Source organism: Canis lupus, chromosome X (assembly GCF_003254725.2).
Source record: "Canis lupus dingo isolate Sandy chromosome X, ASM325472v2, whole genome shotgun sequence".
In the NCBI taxonomy this organism is placed as follows: Eukaryota; Metazoa; Chordata; class Mammalia; order Carnivora; family Canidae; genus Canis; species Canis lupus.
Window position 1 is genome coordinate 8,094,190 of NC_064281.1, and position 24,483 is coordinate 8,118,672.

Below are 24,483 nucleotides of genomic sequence, written 5' to 3' on the forward strand. Positions count from 1 at the left end.
TTTCTGTCTCTCCTCTGCCTCTCCCTCTGCTCATGCACATTCTCTCTCTCTCTCTCTCTCTCTCTCTCTCTCCTTAAATTTTTTTTAAAAAATTATTCTTCTCCCTCTGCCCCTCCACCCTCAAAAAAAGGAACAAACTATTGATAACAAGTGGTGATTATAGGTAGAGTCTGTATAACAGATGATATTTTGTCTTGATGGTAACAGGACCTCATAATAGGAAATTAAATGATGATATTAGTGCTTAAGGAAGAAGAAAGCAGGAATGAAAATCAGAAAAACCTGTCATCCAGGAAACTAGTTATAAGGCCCAGCATGAAAAATGAGGGCCAGTGCCAGGATGGACAGAAAGAAAAGGATAAATAAGAATATTATGTAAAAAGAGGGATAAGCTATCCCCCATATGGGGGCCATATGAATACAGAATATAAAAAGAAGGAATAATCAAAGTATTTTCAGGGTTCCAAAGCTGTGAAAATGGTCATCATGGAAGAAAACAGGAAAGTTGAGAAGAAACTAGTTGTGGCTTATTCATCTACTTACTTTTCCTTCTTGCAGAGAAAGGATCATTAATTATTCTGAACATTTAAAATTTGAAGTGATAGTGGAACCTACAAAAAGAACCATCCTGTAGACAAATGGGAATATGGGACTTAGGATTCAAATGGGGAGGGAAATAATCATTTGCACCTGTAAAGGATAGAAGTGATCACTGAAATTAAGACACAATATTAACCAAGTGAACGAAATTGTTAAGAAAACCCATTTCTTCCATTTGACTAAAATTATTTTTTGACAAATATAAATATCCAATTTAATCTCCAAATTTCTACCGTGAAAGTATATTATGAACATCTTTTAGTACCACTCAGTTTCAAAAGAAACCTTATGTGAGATTTACCTTCTAAAAGATATTTAATTAGTCAGTATCGTGGGAAATAATCATATCAACTTTTGTAAACCAAGAGAAATATTTTAAGTTCAAATCAGGCTCAAAGATAACAAGATCAGCATATTCAAGGAATGCAGTATAAACTGGGTATATTTTGCTTCTCTTTGCAAAGCACCTCCCAAATCCATACTTCATTCCCTAGAAAGATTAACGTAATTGCTGAGGATACTGGCCAATGGCATTTTTTTCCAATGGTATTTATTATAAAACAATCTAGGCAAGTGAAAGAAAACAGCACACACTGCTAATATTTTGGTAGAATTATGTGTTTATTCTAGCACTGTTAACAAGAGAGGAGCAAGCATCCAAAGAGCACAAAGGAATGCTGCTGATGTAAATGAATATTTACTCAAAGTCCAAATCTTCCACCCCCCTCCCCAACATTGAGGAATGACAAAGAGCATTTTGATTATGGATTTCTTCCCAGCCTCACACCCCAACAAATGCAGCACCCAAAGAGATGCTTGTTAATAGCTCAGGGTGGCAGTAAGCACAGCCAAAACAGTAACCCATGACAGAGCTTTTCAAGTAATGGAGAATGGTAGGCAAATCCAAGTTACAGAGACAGAATATGGCTGAAGGGCCAGTCAAGTCAACTGGTTGCTAGTGAGAACAGTCATAGGGTGACTTTCTTCAGCCCTCTAGCCACAATCTATACCCTCAGTATTGCATCTGCTCAATAGGCATACAAGTGTACTATCATGCAGACAGGACAAAAGGAGGTGGATCACTGGGTGAAAAGCACCACCATTAATAGACACATTATATTTGACTAACGTAGATAAACAGTGACAATGGTGTTCAAACACATTGTGTGTATCCTTTCCATCACCCGGTTCTAATCGTGAGAAACATCACACATCCCAAAATTGGAGAACATTCCACAAAGTGGAAAGGCCATGAAAGACTGACTGGAAGAGACTAAGAAGCCACACTAACTACATGCAATGTGAGTTCCTGAATAGAATCCCGAGATTGAAAAAGAACAATAGTAGAAAACCTGGTGACTCCAAGTAAGTTCTCTATTTCAAAGTACTGCTGTTAACTGGCATCACTAAGATTACCTTGGTAACAAGTTTGTTCATAAATGTACCACAGTTTATGAGATATTAACATTAAGAAAGTTACTGTATATTTATTGTTTGCTTGTCTTGTTCTTTGGATTTTAATGGCTGGTTGAGTGCAAGATTAACCCATATGCAAAACCAACTCCAGAATTCATGACCCACCTTCCAATCATATCAGACAACCTTTTGTTTCTATATTACGCCCTGCTTACTAACTCTTCCATATTTTTGCTCATTCTGTTTCTTCTACTGGCTTTCTTCCCTACCCTTGTTCCCAGCACATACTCCTTGTTTTAACAAATACATATATATTTTTAAAAAGATGAACTTCAAATATCATCTCGCCTGGCTTCCCCAAGCAGAATTTGACTTTCCATTCTTAAAGCCCCTTGTACAAATGTCTGTTTTAGCTCACATGAGAAGGTACTAAATCTACCTTATATGGAGTAATGGTTATAAACAAGAGATCTAAAACCGGGCTATCTGGATTCAAATCCTGACCCAATCCTTTAACAGCAGTGTAATCTTGAACTACTTAATTTTCTGTGTCCAAGCTTCCCTGCCTAGAAAATGGGGCTAATAATAACAATTCATGGAGCTGATAGGAGAACTACATGAATTTATGCAAATAAAGTCATTCTAAGAGTGTTTGAGTCAGGTAAGTGGTCAATAGTTTTTTAGCTATTATCATGGTTATTGCATGTCTCTCTAGACTGAGGACCTTCTGAACAAGGACCATATGTATTTACTTTCCCGGGACAAATTCTCCAGGCTTCCCTATTTACTGGGTTGGGACTTTCTTCCATTATTGTGAGGATTTAATGATCCAGTGCCTTTCAAAGTATTTAGTAGGATAACTAGCTCAAGGCAAGCATTCAATAAATATTGGTTATTATAATTATTATCCTGCTAAACCCCAAGCTTGACACTTAAGATACGCTGAATTACCTGATGAATGAATAAATGAGTGAATTAACTGGTAAAAATAATTAGTGAAGTACAATACTTCAGTAGCTAATACAGATTATCATTATCAACCAATGATAGAAAACAATTAAATTTCTTCATTTGCCACCCCCATACCTCTAAGCTTTAGAATGCCAGTTTTATCCGAAGAGACCTGTTTGTTTTGCTCTGTGTTTTGTCAATATCCAGTCATTTGGAAAGATCTCTATGGAGCACAACAAAAAGTTCTAAGAACAAGTAGCTTTGCACAATGATACCTTTATAGCCAGTGGGGGTTATCTGAGCTATAGTTATTGCCAAATGAAGAGTATGTGCATATTGCCTAAAGGCGGCAGATATATCATTATAATAACTCATCTAATAAACAACTGCTCCTAGGCTGGATGGACAGTCTTTTTTTTAGCTTTTCTTTTTTTAAAAATTTTTTATTGGAGTTCAATTTGCCAACAAATAGCATAACACCCAGTGTTCATTCCGTCAAGTGCCCCCCTCAGTGCCCGTCACCAAGTCTCCCCAACCCCCCTCCCACCTCCTCTTCCACTACCCCTTGTTCATTTCCCAGAGTTAGGGGTCTCTCATGTTCTGTCATCCTCGCTGATATTTTCACTTATTTTCTCTCCTTTCCCCTTTATTCCCTTTCACTATTTTTTATATTCCCCAAATGAATGAGACCATATAATGCTTGTCCTTCTCCGATTGACTTATTTCACTCAGCATAATACCCTCCAGGTCCAGATGGACAGTCTTAATTAACTCCTTTGCCCCAATTTTGACTAAAATAAAAAAGGGGGGCTTATTTTGCCATTTACTTATGGGTATATGCATTTGACATTTGACAGGAACCAAACTGCATTCTTTTTGATACAATTTAAAATACAGCAGTACACAAATCTTAAAAGCTAAAATGTAGAGGAAAAACTACACATCATCGTTCTTCAACTACTACCTATTTTCCTTACACTTTAAAAAGCCTAAAATTTCATCTTACAACTATTACTTACATTTGCCATAGTATTATTGCCTTCCTTCCCCTGAAGGCATTATAAAATCTTTAATCTGCATCTGCCTGTGACAGTGCTTCTGCATGAAGTAGACTGAGTAATAAACAGTGGACACTGGTACATAATACCTCATAGTGCATGGGTCCTTGGTACACTCATCATTGGTTTCACTACTGCCTACAAAGAAAATACAATTATATTCCCCTTAAAGGTGAAGAAACTGAAATTCATACCTCACAAGTAGTGGGACTTGACCCCAGGCTTAGACACCTCCAAAGTCGATGGTCATATTGTCCTTAAGTAATGCTTTTGGTTAGCTAAGATGTGGGTGACTAATTCTAAATGCTGCTCCCCATGAGCCTATGCTAAAAATTTTGAATTCAGCCGGAACTGTGCTGGAAGTTCTGTGCAAGCTCACACTGACCCTGTGTCACTAGTGACCCATCTTTAGTGAACACAGTCATGTGTGAGAAGTGACCAGGTAAGTTAAAAACCCTGGAAAGAATCTCAACCAATGGAGGATGAAACCAATGGAGACATTTCCCACATCCCTGTGTTTTAGCTTGTGACAGATCAAAGAAGGCCACATATTCTTTGTTGCTTCTCCCTTCCAGAAGTAGAATCTACTTCCCTTGCCCTTGAATCTAGGCTGACCCTGTGACTCACTTTGACCAAATACCAGGAGATCACCATGCAGTGAGGAAGCCCAAACTAGCCACTTGAAGAAAGAGAAGCCACAAGAAGGAATACCAAGGCACCAGACATGTAAATGAAGAACCTTGAACTTTCCAGGCATCTGAGACACCAGCTGAAAGCAGCCAAGTGAGTGAACTCAGCTGATTCCATGTGGCTGAGCCCTAATCTAATTCCTGACTCACAAAATCATGCCGCTAAGTTTGGGTATGGTTTGTTATGCAGCAATAGGTAACTGAAACACAGATGGATCATCCTGAGAGGCATTCTATATGTTTTCCAATGGTCCTGATGGAACCTCAGTTGTCCCCTTGTCCACAGCTGCAACTTCCATGACCCAACTTTCAATGGCATTTCATTCTCCCTTATTTTTCACTGCTGCTTGTTGGGATCACCTCCCTAATAAACTGCAGTCCTCCAGGTCCTAACCCTGGAGGAACTCAAACTAAGAGACCTTTTGCCCCTTTTACATTTTTATCAGGGAGTTTTAAAGCTTATATTTTCATAAAATAATTTATCCACATTGCTCTAATTATATATAGTAATAACCATTTTTATTTCTAAAACTGTTATTATGAAATTAAAAATGTGTAGAGATATACAGACAAAGAGAAATTACAGTAATAGATCATGGTCTAAAATTCTCAAGAAGTCTTTTGACACAAATAAATGGAAAGATATTCCATGCTCACAGATTAGAAGAACTAGTATTATTAAAATGTCTGTACTACCCAAAGCAATCTACGTATTAAATGCAAGCCCTAACAAAATACCAACATCATTTTTCACAGAACTATAACAAATAATCCTACAATTTGTATGGAACCACAAAAGACCTCAAATAGCCAAAGCAATCTTGAGAAAGAAGAACAAACTGAAAGTATCACAACTCCAGATTTCAATATATACTACAAAGCTGTAGTAACCAAACCAGTATGGTACTGGCACAATAACAAACACATAGATCAATGGAACAGAATAGGAAACCCAGAAATAAACCCACAATTATAAGATCAATTAATCTTTGACAAACGAGGCAAGAATATGCAATAGGAAAAAAAACAATCTCTTAAACAAATAGTGCTGGGAAAACTGGATAGCTACATGGAAAAGAATGAAACCGGACCATTTTCCTACATCATACACAAAAATAAACTCAAAATGGATTGAGGACCTAAATGTGAGATCTGAAACCATAAAAATCCCAAAAGAGAGCACAGGCAGTAATTTCTCTGATGTCAGCCACAGCAACATTTTTCTAAATATGCCTCTTGGGGCAAGAAAAACAAAAGCAAAAATAAACTATTGGGACTACATTAAAATAAAAAGCTTCTGCACAGTGTAGGAAACAATCAATAAAACTAAAAGACAACCTACTGAATGGGAGAAGATACTTGTAAATGACATAATTGATAAAGGGTTAGTATCCAAAATACATAAAGAACTTAAACAACTCAACACTCAAAAAAAATCCAACTTAAAAATGGCCAGAAGACATGAACAGACATTTCTCCAAAGAAGACATACAGATGATCAACAGACACACCGAAAGATGCTCAACATCACAAATCAGGGAAATCCAAATCAAAACCACAATGAAATATTACATCGCACCTGTCAGAATGGCTAAAATCAAAAACACAAGAAACAACAAGGGTTGGTGAGGAGGTGGCGAAAAAGGAACCCTTGTGCACTGTGGGTGGGAATGCAAGCTGCGCAGCCACTGTGGGAAACAGTATGGATGATCCTCAAAATAAAAACAGAATTACCATATGATTCAGTCAGTAATTCTACTACTAGGTATTTACCCAAAGAATATGAAAAAATATATTGTACCCTGATGTTTACTGGAGCATTATTTAAAATAGCCAAAGTACGAAACCAGACTAGTGTCCATTGATAGATGAATGGATAAAGAAGTGGTATATATATACAATGAAATATCATTCAGCCATAAAGGAAAAGAATAAAATCTTGCCATTTTCAACAACATGGATGGATCTAGACAGTATAATGCTAAGTGAAATAAGTCAGAGAATGACAAATACCGTATGATTTGACTCATATATGGAATTTAAGAAACAAATGAACAAAGGAAAAATAGACAAACCAAAAAACAGACTTTTAACTATAGATGGTTGCCAGAGCAGAGGCAGGTGGAGAAATGGGTGAAGTAGGTGAAGGGAATTAAGAGAGTACGTTTCATGCTGAGCACTGAATAATGTATAGAATTGTCGAGGGATCCCTGGGTGGCTCAGCGGTTTAGCGCCTGCCTTTGGCCCAGGGTGTGATCCTGGAGTCCCCAGATGGAGTCCCCCATCGGGCTCCCTGCAGGGAGTCTGCTTCTCCCTCTGCCTGTGTCTCTGCCTCTCTCTCTGTGTGTGTCTCTTGTGAATAAATAAATAAATAATTTAAAAAAAGAATTGTTGAATCACTATATTGTACACCTGATATAACACTACATGTTAACTATACTAGAATTAAAATTCTAAAAAACACTAAAAACAGGGGATCCCTGGGTGGCGCAGCGGTTTGGCGCCTGCCTTTGGCCCAGGGCGCGATCCTGGAGACCCGGGATCGAATCCCACATCGGGCTCCCGGTGCATGGAGCCTGCTTCTCCCTCTGCCTGTGTCTCTGCCTCTCTGCCTCTCTCTCTCTCTCTCTCTCTCTCTCTGTGAGACTATCATAAAAAAAAAAAAACACTAAAAACAGAAATACCAAACAATCCAGTAATTCTACTTCTGGGTACTTACCCAAGGAAAACAAAAACACTATTTCAAAAAATATATGCACCCCTATGTTTATTGCAGCATTATTTACAATAGCCAAGACACAGAAGCAGAGGTGCTTGGGTGGCTCAGTTCAGCACCCCGAGTCTTGATTTCAGCTCAGGTCATGATCTCAGGGCTGTGAGATTGAGCTCTGTGCTGGGTGTGAAACCAGTTTAAGATTCTCTCTGCCCCTCCCCCACCTTTCTCTCTCTCCCTCCCTTTCCCTCTTTGTCTTTAAAAATGTAAAAACATAAAAGGTTGCAGAAGGGGAGGGGGGATGGTGTGACTGAGTGATGGGCACTAAGGAGGGCACTTAATGGGATGAGCAAACTGAATTTAAATTAAAAAAATAAATATAAAAAACAAAAGATATGGAAGCAGCCCCAGTGTCCATCAATAGAGGAATGGATAGAGATGTGTTATACACACACACACACACACACACACACACACACAATGAAATATTACTCGGTTATAAAAAGAATGAAATCTTGCAATTTGTGACAACATGGATGAACCTAGAGGATATCATGCTAAGTGAAATAGGCCAGACAGAGAAAGGCAAAAATCATATGATTTCACTTATGTGTGGCATCTAAGAAACAAAACAAAACAAAAAAAACAACAACAAAAATGAGAAACAGACTCATAACTATAGAGAACAATGGGTGGGGGGGGCAGGTGTGGAAGGCGAAATAGGCGAAGAGGATTCAGAGGTACAAACTTCCAGTTATAAAATAAATAAATCATGAGAATGAAAAGTACAGCACAGGGAATATAGTCAGTAATAGTGTAATAACTTTGCATAGTGGTGAAGAATAATTACACTGTGGTGAAAATTTCATCATATATATACATATATGTGTTGAACCACTATGTTGTACACATGAAATTAATATACTATATATCAACTGTACTTAAATTAAAAAATTTTAAATATAAATAAAAGTTAAATTAAAAGATGTAAAGGTAAATAAATAAAACTCTAGAAGAAGTCTGTCCAAATAAAAGAAAAAAATTGGGACTCCTGGGTGGCTCAGCTGGTTGAGCATCCAACTCTTGATTTCAGCTCAGGTCATGATCTTGGCTCAGGTCATGACCTCAGGGTCATGAGATGGAATTCCCACATCTGGCTCCACACTCAGTGGAGAGTCTGCTTGAAATTCTCTCTCTCTCCCTCTCCCTCTGTCCCTCCCCTGCCCCCTTCATGCTGCCCCACTCACACATGCACATGCTGCCTCAAAAAAGAAAAAGAAAGAAAGAAAGAAAAGAAGAAAAACTTTCTGCACTATAAAGATACTGCATAGAAACAATGACTTGGAGAAAATATTTGTAGGTATACTAAGTTAATTTTCTTCTTGACGATTCAACTTTCCCATTCAGTGAATTTAAAAAATAACTTCTTTTTTACAAGTTTTGGATTTCAGTGAACATCTACATAAGATACATTTACCATATCTTCATATAAATTAGAAATGATACCTTATAAGGACAGTAAAATACATACCAGGAATTTAAACATTTTCTATAAGAGAGATATTTCTAGATGAGGAGAGACAAACTTGACAGTCATGACCCACTTGACACTTCTGCATCTAGCTTCCCTCAGGGAGAACCAAAATTCTGAATAATACTGCAAAGAGAAATGCATTATTTCATTTGTTTAAAATTTATAACTCTGGGGTGCCTGGGCGGTTCACTCGGTTAAACGTCTGCCTTTGGCTTAGCTTATGATATCAGGGTCCTGGGGTTGAGCCCCGCACCAGGCTCCCCGCTCAGCGAGGAGTCTGCTTCTCCCTCTGCCTCTCCCCTCCCTGCCCCTCCCCCACTCATGCTCTCTCTCACTTTCTCAAACAAATAAAATCTTAAAAAAAAAACTTGAAAAACTTATTTCAACTAAAAGAATTCTGAACAAGAACCTAAATATTCCATTATTTCCATAACACTTTACCAGTGTTTAACAGTGTATTCTCAGCTATATGAAAAAAAAATGATGTATTTACTTAAATTAGAAGATTATTTACAAAAATTAAAAGATTTTTAAAGATAAATTAAAAGATGCCATTGTAGCAGAACGACAATACATTTACCGAGTTTACAACTCAGCACTCCTGAAGCTTGTCTGGGACTCCGACTTGGAGCTCACTCCAAGCTGACTTCGAGTCAGCTTACCATCTCCATATCAACTTTCCCATTTATTTTCTTGGCGTGTGAACAAACACATTCTGACAGCACCATTTATTGACAACATACTGACATTAGAATCCAGATTCAACACACCTCTTCAGGGGCTCGCTAAAAGACCCTTTTGATGGAATTATGAAAACTGCACCTGTCTTTGAACTCACTTATAAATCATGAAAGGAAGAAACCTGACGCACTGGGTCTAACAGCAAAAAACCTGGACACAGTGAGTTCTAATCCTGGATTTCCATTAGGAGTTTACAAGATAACCTTGGGTCAATAGTTTAACTTCAAACTATTCTTCTAGTCTAACATGTTCACAATTCTTATCTGCCAAAAAGCAAATATGACCAAACTTTGTGTTGACCCTCACAAGGAAAGCTAAGCCAACCTGTACTTCTTTACACAATTTCAGGAAGAATTTCCATGTCCATTTTAAACTTAAGTCAGAACTCTGAAGGTCTTCATTTGGACAGTCCAGGCATAGACTGGGGATCTCATAAATAGGATTTAAGTATCACATGGATGTCTGGACTACATAGAAAAAATTTTAGAAGCTTTTCCCCTCCTAATATTCTCTTTTGTTCCCAGACTGCTGAAGTCTGTCTAGAAATGTTCATGGGAGTTAGTTAGATTTTGAGAGAGGAAAAAAAAAAAGCATCTGAATGTAGATGGTATAACCTTGATTTAGTGATGGTACCTTGTTCGCCTGGAAAGATGAGCCATGAAAAAAGTCAGCTTGATCTCACATGATAGTGGTGGTATGAGGAGGTGAGAAAAACACCGGGCTTGAAGTGAGAAAGCAGTCTGCCATTTACCAGCTAGAGAACCAGGGCTGGACTGGGAGCTATCCAGTTTCCAACATGGTAAGTATTCTACAAACAAAAAGTGTCTGATGCAATAAGTTACTATGACTAGTGTGTGGGAATGAAGGTTATTACCCCTAGGCCTGTTGGCATGTTGGGTTATAACAAATCCACAAAGCAAGTCTGGCAAATTCCTGTGTTCCAAGTCACTAGGCCAAAACACCAGGGGTGACAGCCTGCTGTTGCTCCAATGCCTATCATGAAAAGTATATCTTACTTAACAGCTGGCAAAATCCATTTCCAATTACCTTGCGCTGTTGTCCAACTCAACTAGTTCTACTCATTCACTTGTTGATCACCTAAGCCCTCTTTGATTGCCACAGTAGAAAGACCCAGTTTCCCAGCATACAGTAGGTGAAGAATAAATATTTTCTACTACTGTAATGTTTTAATCCAAGTCCTACCTAGGTTGCCTCCTAGTTGTGTGACCTGAACACATCTTCCATTTATTTAACCTCGTTGGCCTTAGCATCTTGTAGTACTTCCTATCTGCTGGGCACTTTCCAAGTAATTAATTCTTGAGATCCTCACAAAAATTTCCTGAGGTACACACTTTATCCCCATTTTACAGATGAGGAAACTGAGACAGAAATATGCTTTGCAATTTCTTTAAGGTTACAAGGCAGAGCTGGGATCTGAACCCAGGCAGTCTGGCTCAGAGTCCAGCTCTAACCCATTCACTTCCTTTCCTCTCCAACTAAGTCTGGTTACCTCTTAATGGGAATCCCAGTGTCCTCATGTACAAAATAAATGTTGATACTGTCATCCTAGAGAATTGTAGTAATAACAAAAAAAATTGGTGAGCACTCTGCAAACACTAATTGTTGTTTCACTTACCACTACCATCAACACCCATCAACTGAAATAAGTGCACAGGGAATCAACTGGAATTTCCAACATGAGAATGATACTTTGCTCAAAAGCCATTTAGGTCTCAAAGTACCAGCTTGCCTAATTGTTTCTCAACACCTGAGAAATGAAGTCATCAGCAATGCAAGCATTGATCCAATGCTTATTCACACTTCAGCTCCTATAAGTGGTATGAATTCACCCATTCCCATGAGGTGTCAAGATATACAGAAACAAAAATGTGCCATCTTCCTTGATCTGCAGTCCACCCAACTCAATTCATTTCCGATTTCTCCACAGACATGAACAGTTTAGGCTTAGCCTTCTCTGGGGTCCATCAGCACATCGTTTGATGAGCAGTTTCCCAAGTTGCTTTTAATTCTAATGGCTCCTGAAAATCTTTGGCTATTTAATAACTCTGATGTGATATGACCAGGCAATTTTTCAAGATCATAAGCAGTTTTTAAAGTTCCTGCATATTGTGAAAAACAATCTTTTTAATCGCTTGCTTTCAAGGCCTAATAATCAGGACACAGAATCTCCACGGTAACCAATCTCAGAAAATCCTGGGCTGGCTGTCAACTCTTCCATCGAATCTGCCCGAGCCATTACTACCTCCCTTGCTGCATCTTCAAGGACAACGTTTCACATGCATTAGACCTAGGCCAACTGCATAACTGTTCATTTATGTTTCTGTTTTCTTGAAAAGATGCTGTGGCAACAATATTGGTATATTTTCTAAAAGTTATAAACACCATTCTTTCTTAACACCACTCTTTCTTAACAGATATTAAAATTTGCATACTATAAAATTCATCCTTTTATTTTTTTAAAGATTTTATTTATTTATTCATGAGAGACAGAGAGACATACAGAGAGAGAGAGAGAGAGAGAGAGAGAGAGAGGCAGAGACACAGGCAGAGGGAGAAGCAGGCTCCACGCAGGGAGCCTGATGCGGCACTCCATCCCAGGACCCTAGGATCACGCCCTGAGCCGAAGGCAGATGCTCAATCCCTGAGCCACCCAGGTGTCCCAAAATTCATCCTTTTAAAGTGAACAACTGGGCAGCAGGGGTGGCTCAGTGGTTTAGCACCGCCTTCAGCCCAGGGCCTGATCCTGGAGACCCAGGATCAAGTCCCACGTCGGGCTCCCTGCATGGAGCCTGCTTCTCCCTCTGCCTGTGTCTCTGCCTCTCTCTCTCTGTGTCTCTCATGAATAAACAAATAAAATCTTCTACAAAAAATAAAGTGCACAACTCAGCAACATCTTAAAGGATATTCAGCAGGTTGTGCAACTATCACCTCTATCTCATTCCAGAACATGTTCAAAATCCCAAAAAGAAACTTAGTATTCATTAGCAGTCACTCCCCATCCCTCCCTACTGCCAGCCTCTGGCAGCCACTCATCTACTTTGTTTCTGTCTGGATTTGCCTATTCTGGACAGTTCATATAAACAGAATCATATAATTTGTGGCCCTTTGTGACTAGCTTATTTCACTTAGCTTGTTTTCAAGATTCATCCGCGTTCTAGCAAGTATCAGTACCTCTTTCCATTTTATTGCCAAATAATCTTGCATTGTAGGGCTAGAACACAGTGTGTTTATCCATTCATCTACTGATGGGCAGTTGGTTATTTCCACCATGTTGGCTATTACAATAATGCTGCTATGGATATTCATGGACATGGTTTTGCATGGATATACTTTCACTTCTCTTGAATATGTACCTAGAGGTGGAATTACTGAGTCATATGGTAACTCTGTGTTTAATTTTTCAAGAAACCACCATGCTGTTTTTCAGAGCCACTGTACCATTCTGCATTGTCACCAACACTGTAGGAGCATTTCAAATTCTAGACATTCTTGCCAACACCTGTTATCCCTTTTTTGCAGCCATCTTAGTGGGTATGAAGTGGTGTGTCACTGTGGTTTCGATTTGCAGTTCCCTAATAGCACGTGAGCATATCATTCTTTACTTACTAACACACTCTACTACCATTTTTTCACACATTACATTCCACCCCTTCTGCCATATTTTAACACAGTTGCAATGATAGTCTCACTCTCTTTTTCATAAGCAACGGCCCAGAGAGGATGCAGTAAACTGTAGAATAAGATTCCATGCCCCAAAGGTGTATCTCCGGGATTTGGAAAACTGCTGTCAGAATACAGACTCCCTCAGTCATTGACTGGATTCTGGTATGAAACACACTTTCCCGGCTGCAGGCACCAGACTGGAAGAATCAGAATCCCACTGTGGAAAAATAAGCTCACGATTCTGCAAACCCTGAATGTGTCACGATATGCACCATACTCAAAGCTTATTTATTTTGAGATGGCATCTGGTTGAGCCAAGAAGTGGAAATGGAGCTTTCTCGGATAGATATGGGACCAGGTGATCAAAAGCAGAGTAGGAAGGAGAGAAGGTGTGATGGCTGTCAGACTGACGCTCTGCCATCTGGCACTCTCATACTCCATTCTTGTTGGACTTCTGTAAGTTCCTGAAGTGTCCTACCTTCCCTCCGACCTACAGGCTGTTCCTTCCAGCCAGCATGCCGCCTGCCTTCCTTTTCATTTGGCAAAGCCTCCTTATCCACTGCTTTCAGTTTAGACATCCCAGTTGCCCTTAGTCCTTGTGTTGGTTTCCTGTGGCCGCTGTGACAAATCACCACAAACATTGCAGCTTAAAACAACACACATTTATTCTCTCACAGCTCTGGAGGTCAGAAGTCCCACTGGACTAGGATGAAGACGTTGGCAGGGCTACACCCCTTCTGCAGGTTCTAGGGGACGATCTACATCCTCGCCCTTTTCAGCTTCTAGAGGCTGCTGCATTCCTTGGCATGTGACTCCTCCTTCCATTTTCAAAGCCAGCAGTGTAGCATCTTCAAAACCAAGTCATCCTTCCTTTTCCTTCTTCCCTCCCTTCCTCCCTCTGGCTCCCCTCCTTCCCTCTCTCTCTCTCTCCCACTCATTTATCCCCACATCTCCTTCTCTGACTCTGACCCTCCTGCTTCCCTCTTATAAGGACTCTTGTAATGCCATTGGCTCACCCAGATAACCCCAGATCATCCCCCACCTCCAGATACTTACCTTAGTCACATCTGCATAGTCCCTTTTGCCATGTAAGGTAGTGTATCCATGGGTTCTGGGAACAGGGACACGGATATTTGGGGGCCATTGTCCTGTCTACGGTAGTCCTCCTGTAGCAATGCCACAGCATTCTGAACAGTACAGGGGCCTATTTATCCGAAAGTATTATTTTCATAAAAGGATAAGCACCCTGTGGGACCATGCCTGTTTGTTCCACGTATATCCCCCATGTCAAGGGCATAGCTGGTACTCAATAAATATTTGATGACTGCCTAGCTGAGGGACTGGTTTGGCTTTCCCCGCCCAGAGTTCCTGGGGAAGGGGAGAAGGTGGGCCGAGACTCTATTGTAAAAGCCTTTGAAATGACTCACTAAGCAGTTTGGATTTCATTCTGTACATACTGAGTCCCAGCAAGGGTTTCTGCTCAGAAAGTTAACATGATTACAAAGTGTCTTTGGAGGAAAAGGCCCATAAGCCAGATGGGAAGAGGGAGAAACTGAAGGCAGGGTAGCCAAGCAGGAGGCCACAGCCTATGAGGACCCAGCGAGGCAACAGCAGGAAGAAGGTACAGCTGCAGAAAGATGTAGGAAGAATGGAGCAAATGAGAAGTAAACACAGCAGGATGGAGTGACTTATTTGAGAAGATAGGAGAAAGCAGAGGGGAGCGCGCTGGAGATGCCTGCAACCTGGGAAAAGTAAGCAGGCGGAAGAATGGTGACACCAACCAAAATAAGGAATGCAGAAAGGGGACCGCACTCAGAGGGAAGAGGACTGACCTGCTCTGCTCTGGACACACAGAACACGCGGAGTCCGGCGGACAGCGGGAGCAGACGTCCAGGAGGCCATCAGAAATGTGAGGAACCCAATCACCCCCAGACGGATGATGGCTCACGTCGCAAGGCTGAACGAGATCATCACAGGAGAACGATGTGAAGGAAAAACACAAGACCATGGGGACGGGTGGACAAAGAGTGGCACAGAGACAGAGGAGCAGGAGGAGACGCTGGAGATGGAGAGGCAGCAGTTGTGACCGGTGTGGGGGGGGAAGGAGGAGCGGGAGCAGGAGCCAGGGCAGGACAGGGTGGCAGGTCTGCTCAGAAGTCCAGCCAAAGGAGCTCTAAGGAGAGTCTTAGAATTGCAGTACCTTCGAGAAAACTGATAAGTAATGGGGATAGAAAAGATCCTGCCAAGATATAAGGTGCTCGTGGCCGCAGACTTTTTCCAGCAGTTTGGCAGTTTATACCGAGTCCAGAAGAATCTCCAGGTAGCTCTGCCCTTAACCTGTTTGAATTTGAGCTTAATCCTTCCAGTCCCTCTCTTTAAGTGTAAGATAAGGAGGCTGCAGCTAGATGCTCCCTGTAGTCCTTCCTGAGTCTAAAACTTGCTCTTTCCAACCTGCAAATCCCTAAATTCTGGTGAAAGTTCAATGTCCAGGCATCTGAGAAGTTACCTTCACATTAGTCTCTATTTAAGTTTAAAATTACTTTAGCGATGAATTCTAGCAGAGGGATATTCCAAGAGAGAGCATATGAAAGCTGAGTAACTATATTCCTAATTTATAAGTTCTTACGGCATTATGCGGATTTCAGACATAATTCCTTGGAAAATGCCTTTGTCAATTTCATATTTGCAGCTCTTACTCTAATTACTTCCTCTTTGGTGACACCGGTGAGCCTCTATTTTTAACGACAGTATTCATCTCTGCCCACATTTTAAATTTTAATTCCAGTTTCCACCACTATATATTTACCACTCAATTGTTCCCTACACATATATTTAGACACCCCACATTTTTTTCCTATCCTCGGTATCTTTCGGAAAGGCTTTTTTTTTTTTTTTTCCAATTCAGAGCTCTGGTTGACATATACCAGAAAAGAAGAAGAAAACGACAAAGAGTGAACCCAGAAGCATGAGAGAAAACAGTACTGGAAAGCAAAACCTAGAATTCAGTTTCTTGTATAAAGTAGCACATTACGCAGAGTTCCTCAACTTCAGCACTATTGAAAGGTATCGAGCAGGATCATTCTTTGTCGTCACGGTCTGTCCTATACATTGCAAGGTGATGAACAGCATCCCTGGCCTCTACCCACCAGATAGCAGCAGCAACACCCTACCCCAGCTCTGGCAGCCAAAAATGCTGCCAGGTATTGCCAAATGTGCTCAGGGTGCAAACTCATCCACAGGTGAGAACCACATATATGATCATGTTACACCCTCATGCTAAAAAAAAAAAAAAAAAATCACCAATTTCTCCCGTTCTCCACCACAGCTTTTCTCAACCTGGGCATGCTTGACATTGAGAGCCAGAGAACTCTTTGCAGTGGAGCTGCCCTGTAATCATAAGATGTTTAGCAGCATTCCTGGCTTCTCCCCCAACTAGATGCCAGTAGCATCTCCTCCTATAGTAAACAGAATAATGTCCCACCAAAGATGTCCACACCCTAACCTCTGGAACCTATGAATATGTTAGGTTATATGGCAAAGGGGCATGAAGGTTGCAGATGAAATTAAAGGTTGCTAATCAACTGACCTTAAAATAATGAGATTATCCTGGATTACACAGGTGAGCCCACTGTAATTACAAGGGTCCTTAAGAGAGTCAGAGGGAGAAAGGATGATGGAAGAGAGTCAAAGAGATGCAACAAGGCTGGCTTTGAAAGGGGAAGGGGACCAATGAAAAAGCAAAGGAAACAGATCGTAGAGCCTTCAGAAAGAACACAGTCCTGCCAACACTTTGACTTTAGCCCAAGAGACCCATTTCAGACCTCTGACCTCCAGAACTGTAAGGTAATAAACTTATGTTGCTCTAAACCACTAAGTTTGAAAAAAAATAAAAATAAAAAAATAAACCACTAAGTTTGGAGTAATTTGTCATGGCAGCAATAGGAAACTAATATATCACCACCCCTAGCTGTGACAACTCAAACTGTCTTCAGACATTGCTAAATGTCCCCTGGGGACAAAGTCACCTCTAGGTTGAGAACCACTACTCCACAAGATGTCCAGTCCAAACCCCTGAGATGTGCACAGTGGGGCTCTTCATAATGAATGCTACCCAAACTTTTGAATACTATTATCCAATACACAACGAGACACGGCCTATGCTCCAGGCATACAAAACTTCCAACTTCAAAAGCACTTTACATCCTTTCACCTCTCTGCGGGTTTAATGACAAGAGGTACCTTGGAGTGTAGGCCATGTCCTTTGGTCCTCCTGCCATTTGCATCCATACCCATAGTTAGTTATTATCCCCCAAATATGTGTGTGATTTCTGGTCTCGTTAGGTTACCATATAGACAGCCATGTGGTTGCTACATAAAATAAGCCATAGATGTCCTCACTCCCTCCTCCAAACCAGTGTTGCACTCAAGCCCCTCTAAGTCCTCTTTGTTGGACACTCTGGCATCACCAACTCCTCCGTGCCTCTACATGTCCATTCCTTTCTCTTTCACAAAGGAACCACCTCCCTCCCTCTTCTAAATGGCAGGCACTCTTGAAGATCAAGTTCAAGTGTTCTCTGCACAGTGAAGCCTTCCAAAATTCTCCGAAGCACAATGAATCATCACCCTCCTCCCCCGCCCAACACACACAGCCCAGTCCCTCACTGTGAAGGTGAATTCTGCACTGTACCTATTGGTCAACTCATCTGTCCTTGTCATTAGACTGAGCTCTTTAAGGGCCAACATCATATTTTAGCCTCTCTGCATTTCCAGTACCTAGAGAAATCGTGTGCTTAAGAAGTGCTTATGGGAGGAATGACGAAAAGAAGTCATGGATAGAGAAAGATCATTTTAATTATGGGTTATCAAAGCTGGCAAACTCCAAGTCAGCTATGAGCATAATCCTAGCTCTGATCCATGAGAATTAGGAGAATGTCAGGGTTGGAAGGAGACCTTACTCCTTTGACATCAGAATCAGGGACAGAGATGGGCTTCTAAGAAGAACACAAGTTGAGAAGCATGTACCGACTGTGTCACTGTGCACCATGTATCCCTTTGTTCTCCCTTCTACTCAACAGATACTCTACCCAGCATGTCCATGAATCCGTTTTTGTTAAAATGGTCCTGAAACACATAGTAAGGAAATATTAATAGAGTCATAGCTGACTTTGTTTAATACCTCCTGGTTTTAGACCATAAAATGGCCATTTGGGAACTTTGAGTAAGCACAAGGCATAGAGCTGCGGGCATTTATGAGAGTTGTGGGAGCGGAAGCCAGTGTATGAACAATTTAGTTTAAAAACAGAGAATCTGCTCAAAGAATTAAGCAGAAATAAATGTGATCCATCACTGGCTAAACCTGAATGAAGGTGAATTCTCAGGTTTGGCTATGGATTCAATGGAAGAGAAACAGAATAGTTTAACAAACCATAAGAGGCCTATGTGACTCAAGAGAGATGTACATGGTTTTGAAAGTGGACGAAGGCCCCAGGGAAACTTGATGCTGGCAGAAACCACTTCCATGAGCACTTGCTAGATAACCAGCATGAGGTGCTACATTCACCTCACTGGGGCAGTTTTGCCCCCCAGAGAACATTCAGCAGTGTCTGTAGACATCTGTCATTGCCACACTGGCGGGGAGGAGTGCTACTGGCATCCAGTGGGTAGAGGCCCAGGATGCTACTAAATATCCTACAAGACATAGGATGGCCTCTACCACAAAGAATCATCTGGTGACAACTGTGAAGAATGCAGAAGCTGAGAAACCCTGAGCCAGAGCAACCCAGGAACGGCACAGGAACCAAAGTGCTCCTCCAGATCCCACTTCAAGTAACCTTGCAAGGTATCCACGTGCTGGACTTTTGACAGTATTGATAAAGCTTCTCTTTTAGGAGAGAGGATCCAGCTTGTTTGAAAATGAGAAGAACAAGCAGTGCTCAACTGGAGGAGTTTCCCGGGTTTTTGAGAAGGTTCCAGGGCATTAAACCTTTGAAAGGTAATCTAGGCCATTAAATTCCAGACCCAGGGGTTACAATAGAATATCTGGGCCTCTACTAAACAAATCCAGCCTTGGACCTTCAGTCCATCCAGTCACTCCATGTCTGCCTCGAGAATAAAGAAATTGGGCACACGCGTGCGTGCGCACATGCACACACTCACACACACGTGAACATCCGATGAGAAAATGTTGTTCTTTTGCTAGATGAGGCTGGCCATGTGCTAAGTATTAACCCTGCAAAGAGGTGAGAGTCACGGTGGACAAGCTTGCAGACTGCCCAAATGCTGCATAGAACAGTTAAAAGCCACCAGTACTGCCGCAGTTCAGATACATGTTCATCGATTATGAGATTTTAGTGGAGAAGATAATTTCTAACCAGCCATGGTCATCTACAGAAAAATACCTTTTGGTCATAACAGCAACAGTATCTGTATGCTACATTCCAAGTATGTACAGTTGTTAAGAAAAGCAGAGACATTCTTAATGATGCGATTGGGTTTAAACGTGAACGTCAGTGGCTGTCTAATCCATGAACCTGGCTTGCTTTTGCATTTCTCTCTCCTCTCAACTCATGCAAATTATTCTGATAATGTGCGCGTCAGATATATAGCAGGAATTCACCCCTCCTAAACACCGAGAGACATTCAACCTCCAGATTTTTTTATCCTCTCTCTAATGCTAAATTCTCTGTCGGGAAAGAATCTCTTGTTCTCTGACTTGTCTTTCTACTGCCTGTCTTCCTCAAGAAAATAGGCAGAACAGTCAGCAATGTTTGTTAGTTTTTGTGACCCATACTCCCCACCCAACAGCATGTTACTGTGACATGATAACTAATATTCTATTAATATGTGAGACTAATATTTGATTAATACTGTTGGTTTTTCTAAGGCAGTCTATTAAGAGACAAATTTTCATAGTTATCTCATGGTAACAGAGCGAGGTATGATCTCGGACGCTATTTTCAAACTGTTTTCCTTGGTTGTGTTTCCTTGATTTAGTCCAAATCTCCAGCAATTACATGGTATTTCATTTCATTTCTGTAATTCTAACTGTACTTTAAAATCTTTAATTACAACCAATGGAATCTCCCTTCCCTTATGGAAACAGATCCAAGGCAAATCTATAGAATTTGTGAACTGAAAGAGACTGGAAGTTGTTCATTTCTAAAACAACTACTATTTATTCTCTAAAAGCACGCTGCTTTCCAAGTACCCATCGACCACAGTTTCCCAAGAGCTCTATTCGCCATTCTTCTTAACCAGATGGCAAACATTTTAAAGGTACCAAATAGCTCCCTCTGAGTTCCCTATATATTAAAGATTCCTGATAGACATATATTTCGTTAACTACTAGTTGTCCGTAGTAGAATTTGGGCATATTTCCATGATCTTTCATAGCCTGAGGCAGAGATCCTTTTTCTCCTAGATTAAACTGCTATTTGGTACCATAGATTTCTGAAATCAGACCTTTAGGGAGAAGAAAAAATCAAAACTCGAGAATTCTAGTAGTTACTCCCCACACAACCCAAACACACACACCTACACACACACACACACACACAAACTATCAACAACACCCTCCAGAACAATGTTTCTGAATTCTCTGTAGAACAACCAGATGGCAGGCATATTTCAAAACACAGTACATCCAATCCTTGTAAGAGCATAGGAATTAGATCATTCGAGTTCTGAAAAATATCCACATTGGATGAAGGGATAAGATGACCCTTTGAAATCGCCTGTAGCAGAAACAGGAAAGCAGAACATCATCTCTCCCTCCAGCTCCCACCACTGCTCCAAAGTGGAGCCAAGAAGTCCTAACAAGACACACATCGGTGGCCCCTAGAGACCTCCCATTTCCAGGCACCACTTAACGGGCCAAAGGGGGACAGCCACACCATGGAAACCTCTCAGTGGGTCCCTGGCTCTGTAAATGTGAGGCAATTAAACAACTGCCCAGGTGTCCAGCCTTGGGCCATGAGCAGGCAAAGCACGGTACCCTACCTACCTCGGACTTCCACACAACGTAGGGGTGGCTGTGGCTGTTGGGGGGGGACTGGAACTTCCTCTGCTGGAGCCACCTCCTGGGAGAAGTGAAGATGCCATTAGGGCCACCCCCGGAGGAGCAGAGGATGGCGCTGCGGCCGCTGCCGGGCCCGGCCAAGACTGAAGGCAGGTCCCAGGCCATGCTCTTCTTGAGGCCACTGCGACCCAGGGGGACCTCATAGTCAAAGTGGAAGCTGCCAGACGGTGACTTCTCCAGCGGAGTGCTGGGCGTGGAGAAGGATGAGCAGAGGGGTCTAGGGGGTGGGAGTCGGTTGGCCCGGGGGTGTGGGCCCCGAGGAGAGGACGCCGATCTGGGGCCGAGACCCTCGGCTGCGGGCAGCGGGGAGCAGAGGCGACCCGCGGTGGCGCCCCGCGAGCTGCCCTCCACGCCCGCCTCGCCCCCGCAGCCGCCGATCAGGGCCGGGTCCAAGCTGCGGGTCTGGCGCAGCTTCCTCTTGGAGAAGCCCTTGGCCGAGGCCGCGCCGCCCGAGGCTGGCGAGGAGCAGGAGAAGACACTGTGGAGCAGGCTCTGCGCGGACATCTCGGCGGGACCGTGCCTGAGGACCACGCTCTTCCCGCTCTCGGGACGCTGGCGACTTGGAACCGGGAAAGGAAGGGGGCTCAGGCTCGGCTGCAGGCGGGGCTGGCCGGACGCTGGCCGCGGGCGGCGGAGGGCAGTGCCCGGCTCACGCGCCACCAGCGCGCTCCAAGTGCCCCAGCGGGTGCAGAAGCAGAAGATCCATCACCAGCCTTCTAGGAAAAGAGGTCGGGCGGCCTCCTGCGGCCGCTAGAACCTTCCCCCAGAGCCCAAGTCGCGAATGGGGCGAGGAGGAGGAGGAGGAGGAGGAGGAGGAGGAGGAGGAGGAAGGTCAGGCGCTCGTTGGGTTCCCAGCTCCAGCCCGCCAGCGCCACTCCCCCTTCGCAGCTCGCGCTCGCTGGCTCCGGACAGCCTCGAAGTCCTCAGCAAGCTCCTCCTCGCGCCCTGAGGACGGTCCCGAGGGCTGGGAGGAGGCCTCCGGGGCGTGCGCTCAGGGGCGCCCGTCGCGCGACCCGCGCTGCGAGAGGGACTTCCTCGGCTCCGAAGTCGGGCGCCCCAGCTGCGCCCGGGCTGCGCCGTCCTCGCGTCCCGGCCCCCGAAGCCGCGCGTCTGGCCTCGGCTCGGCGGTCGCGCCCACCCCTCCGACCGGCTCGGCGCAAGGGGGTCGCCAAGCTCCAGGCGCCCGCGGGGTGCTAGCCTCGCCACCAAGTGGGGACACGGACGGCGCTGCGCCTGGGGCCTCCCAAGGGCCGAGTGGCTCCGCGGGCGGAGGACTGCTGGCCGCGCTCAGGGAGCGAAGAGAGAGCCCCGGGGGAGCGCCCAAGCCCCACCGAGAAGGGCTCGGGGTACGGGCAGCCCAGCCGTGGGCCCAGGGCCGGAGCGGAGCTGTCCCCGCACGCTCGCGCGGGAGGCAGGGGGAAGCGGGCGGGAGGGAAGCCCGGGCTGGGGCTGGGGCGGAGCCAGGAGCAGGAGAGAGCAGAACGTGGAGATTTCCAGGCGCCAAACCTGGGAGCCGCGCAGGAGAGCGCAGCTCGCCGGTGATACCGGGTTTCCAGGGGAGAAAGCCGGGAGGACGGAAGTTCGGACCTTCTCCCTGTCTCCCATCCCCCACCCAGCTCGAGGGGGCGCCAGCTCCACTCACGTTTCTGGAAAGGAAAGGAAGTGTCAGATTGCACCCCACCCACTGGTGTCAGATGGGCAGCCCGGGCCGGTTGCTCTGAAGTTGGGAGTTAAATCTCCCGTCTTCCTATTGCTGCCCCCTACTCCTTTCCCCCCTCCTTGTCTTATAGGACAGAGATTCAGTTCAAAAGCAGTGGCCGCAAATGAATGGGCTGGAGACGGGGACGCACTGAGGAGGTGGGGAGAGTCCTGGCCCAGTAAGGGTCATGTGCGAATGTACTGGAGGAGGAGGGGTGAGTGGGGTGGGCAGGAGGCAGGCGCCCACAGCAGCGTCAGCCCAGAGCCGGCGGAGATTGGCGCTCACAAGGGCTAGGTCTCCGGGTCTCGGCTCCGGGACGCCCCTGGGCGAAGCGCGCCGCGGCCACATTCCTGAGAAGCTGGAGAACCTGGCGATGTCCACGTGCCCCACTCGGACGAGCCTGGAAGCGGCTTCTCCCGCTACCGTCCGACCCCTGGAATCTAAAAAGCGCAGAGCCTCCCCGGCCTGTCGGCGGGCTTTGTGATGTAACATCGAAGTTTTGCAACGCAGCTTACAACCTTACCAGGGGAGAGAAAGGATGTTGAAAACGCCCGCGTACTTGATTTAACTGTTCGCGTGTCCTCTTTTACCGCTTCGGGTGAAGAGAACTATATGCGAATGCAAAGGTGACTTTCCTCTACCGTTTCTTTTATTAAAAAAAAAAAAAAAAACTTGACAATGAACCTATAAATACAGGTGTTTGGCACAAACGTTCACCTTGCTGTGGGTACCTAAAAACTGTCCAACTTTGATTTTGCAAGACTTCTATTATTCCCTATGAAATTTTCAGGGAAAAATTTTGTCTTTTTCAAAAGTGTGTTCAATGTTCCTAGATATTCAACTAGCTAGGAGGAGGCACGTCGGGGGAGCTAACAGAAGAATCCAGCACCTCCACAAAGGGCTTCATTCGGCCCCCAGGATCTCTGCCGCACATGTTTTTGTAAATGCGGGGGGGACAGACTGCACCCTGGGAGTTCCTTCTGGGAACTTTACGACCTATCTGCTGCCTAAGGACAGAATGAGTTGGTTACAGACTTCCCAGCACTCTCACTGCTGGCCATCTCTTCGCACCCTGAGACTTAAGTATTCTCATTGGCTGATGATCAGGTGTGCTATGGAGAAGTAAAATTGCTTACTGCCCTGCCTGACTACACTCGCCAAATTACATTTGGAGGATTGTCCGCATTCGCTTTCCTCCATCCTCAAACAAGTCACATTAGAAGTAAAAGACGGTGGGTCTTGCCTGCCCTTTCCTTACTCGACAATACCCTGTAACTTGTCACTAGTAATGAAAACACTTAATATCTCTACCATTCAGATA

General features: G+C 43.6%; 2 protein-coding genes across 2 annotated transcripts in view; both read right to left on the bottom strand.

Moving 5' to 3' along the window:
* Positions 1–22,361, bottom strand: part of ARHGAP6 (Rho GTPase activating protein 6) — a 484,128-nt gene extending 461,767 nt beyond the window's left edge. The window contains exon 1 of the mRNA XM_025436396.3: positions 21,389–22,361. Within this exon, the coding sequence (XP_025292181.3) occupies positions 21,389–21,967 (579 nt within the window). The 5' untranslated portion in view covers positions 21,968–22,361. The remainder of the gene's footprint in view (positions 1–21,388) is intronic.
* Positions 22,362–22,653: 292 nt separating this feature from the next.
* Positions 22,654–23,654, bottom strand: LOC118353715 (uncharacterized). Its single transcript, XM_035712039.1, has 2 exons — positions 23,448–23,654; positions 22,654–23,109 (listed from the first exon to the last, which is right to left on the bottom strand). The coding sequence occupies exons 1-2, from the start codon at positions 23,652–23,654 to the stop codon at positions 22,657–22,659; spliced, it is 660 nt and encodes a 219-aa protein (XP_035567932.1). The 3' UTR covers positions 22,654–22,656.
* Positions 23,655–24,483: the final 829 nt, after the last annotated feature.

Coding starts and splice junctions, on each gene's coding strand:
- LOC118353715 (XM_035712039.1), bottom strand. CDS start 23,654: ATGTTACATCACAAAGCCCGCCGACAGGCCGGGGAGGCTCTGCGCTTT. Junction 23,110..23,447: donor GACCCGGAGACCTAGCCCTT/GTGAGCGCCAAT, acceptor TTTCCTTTCCAG/AAACGTGAGTGGAGCTGGCG.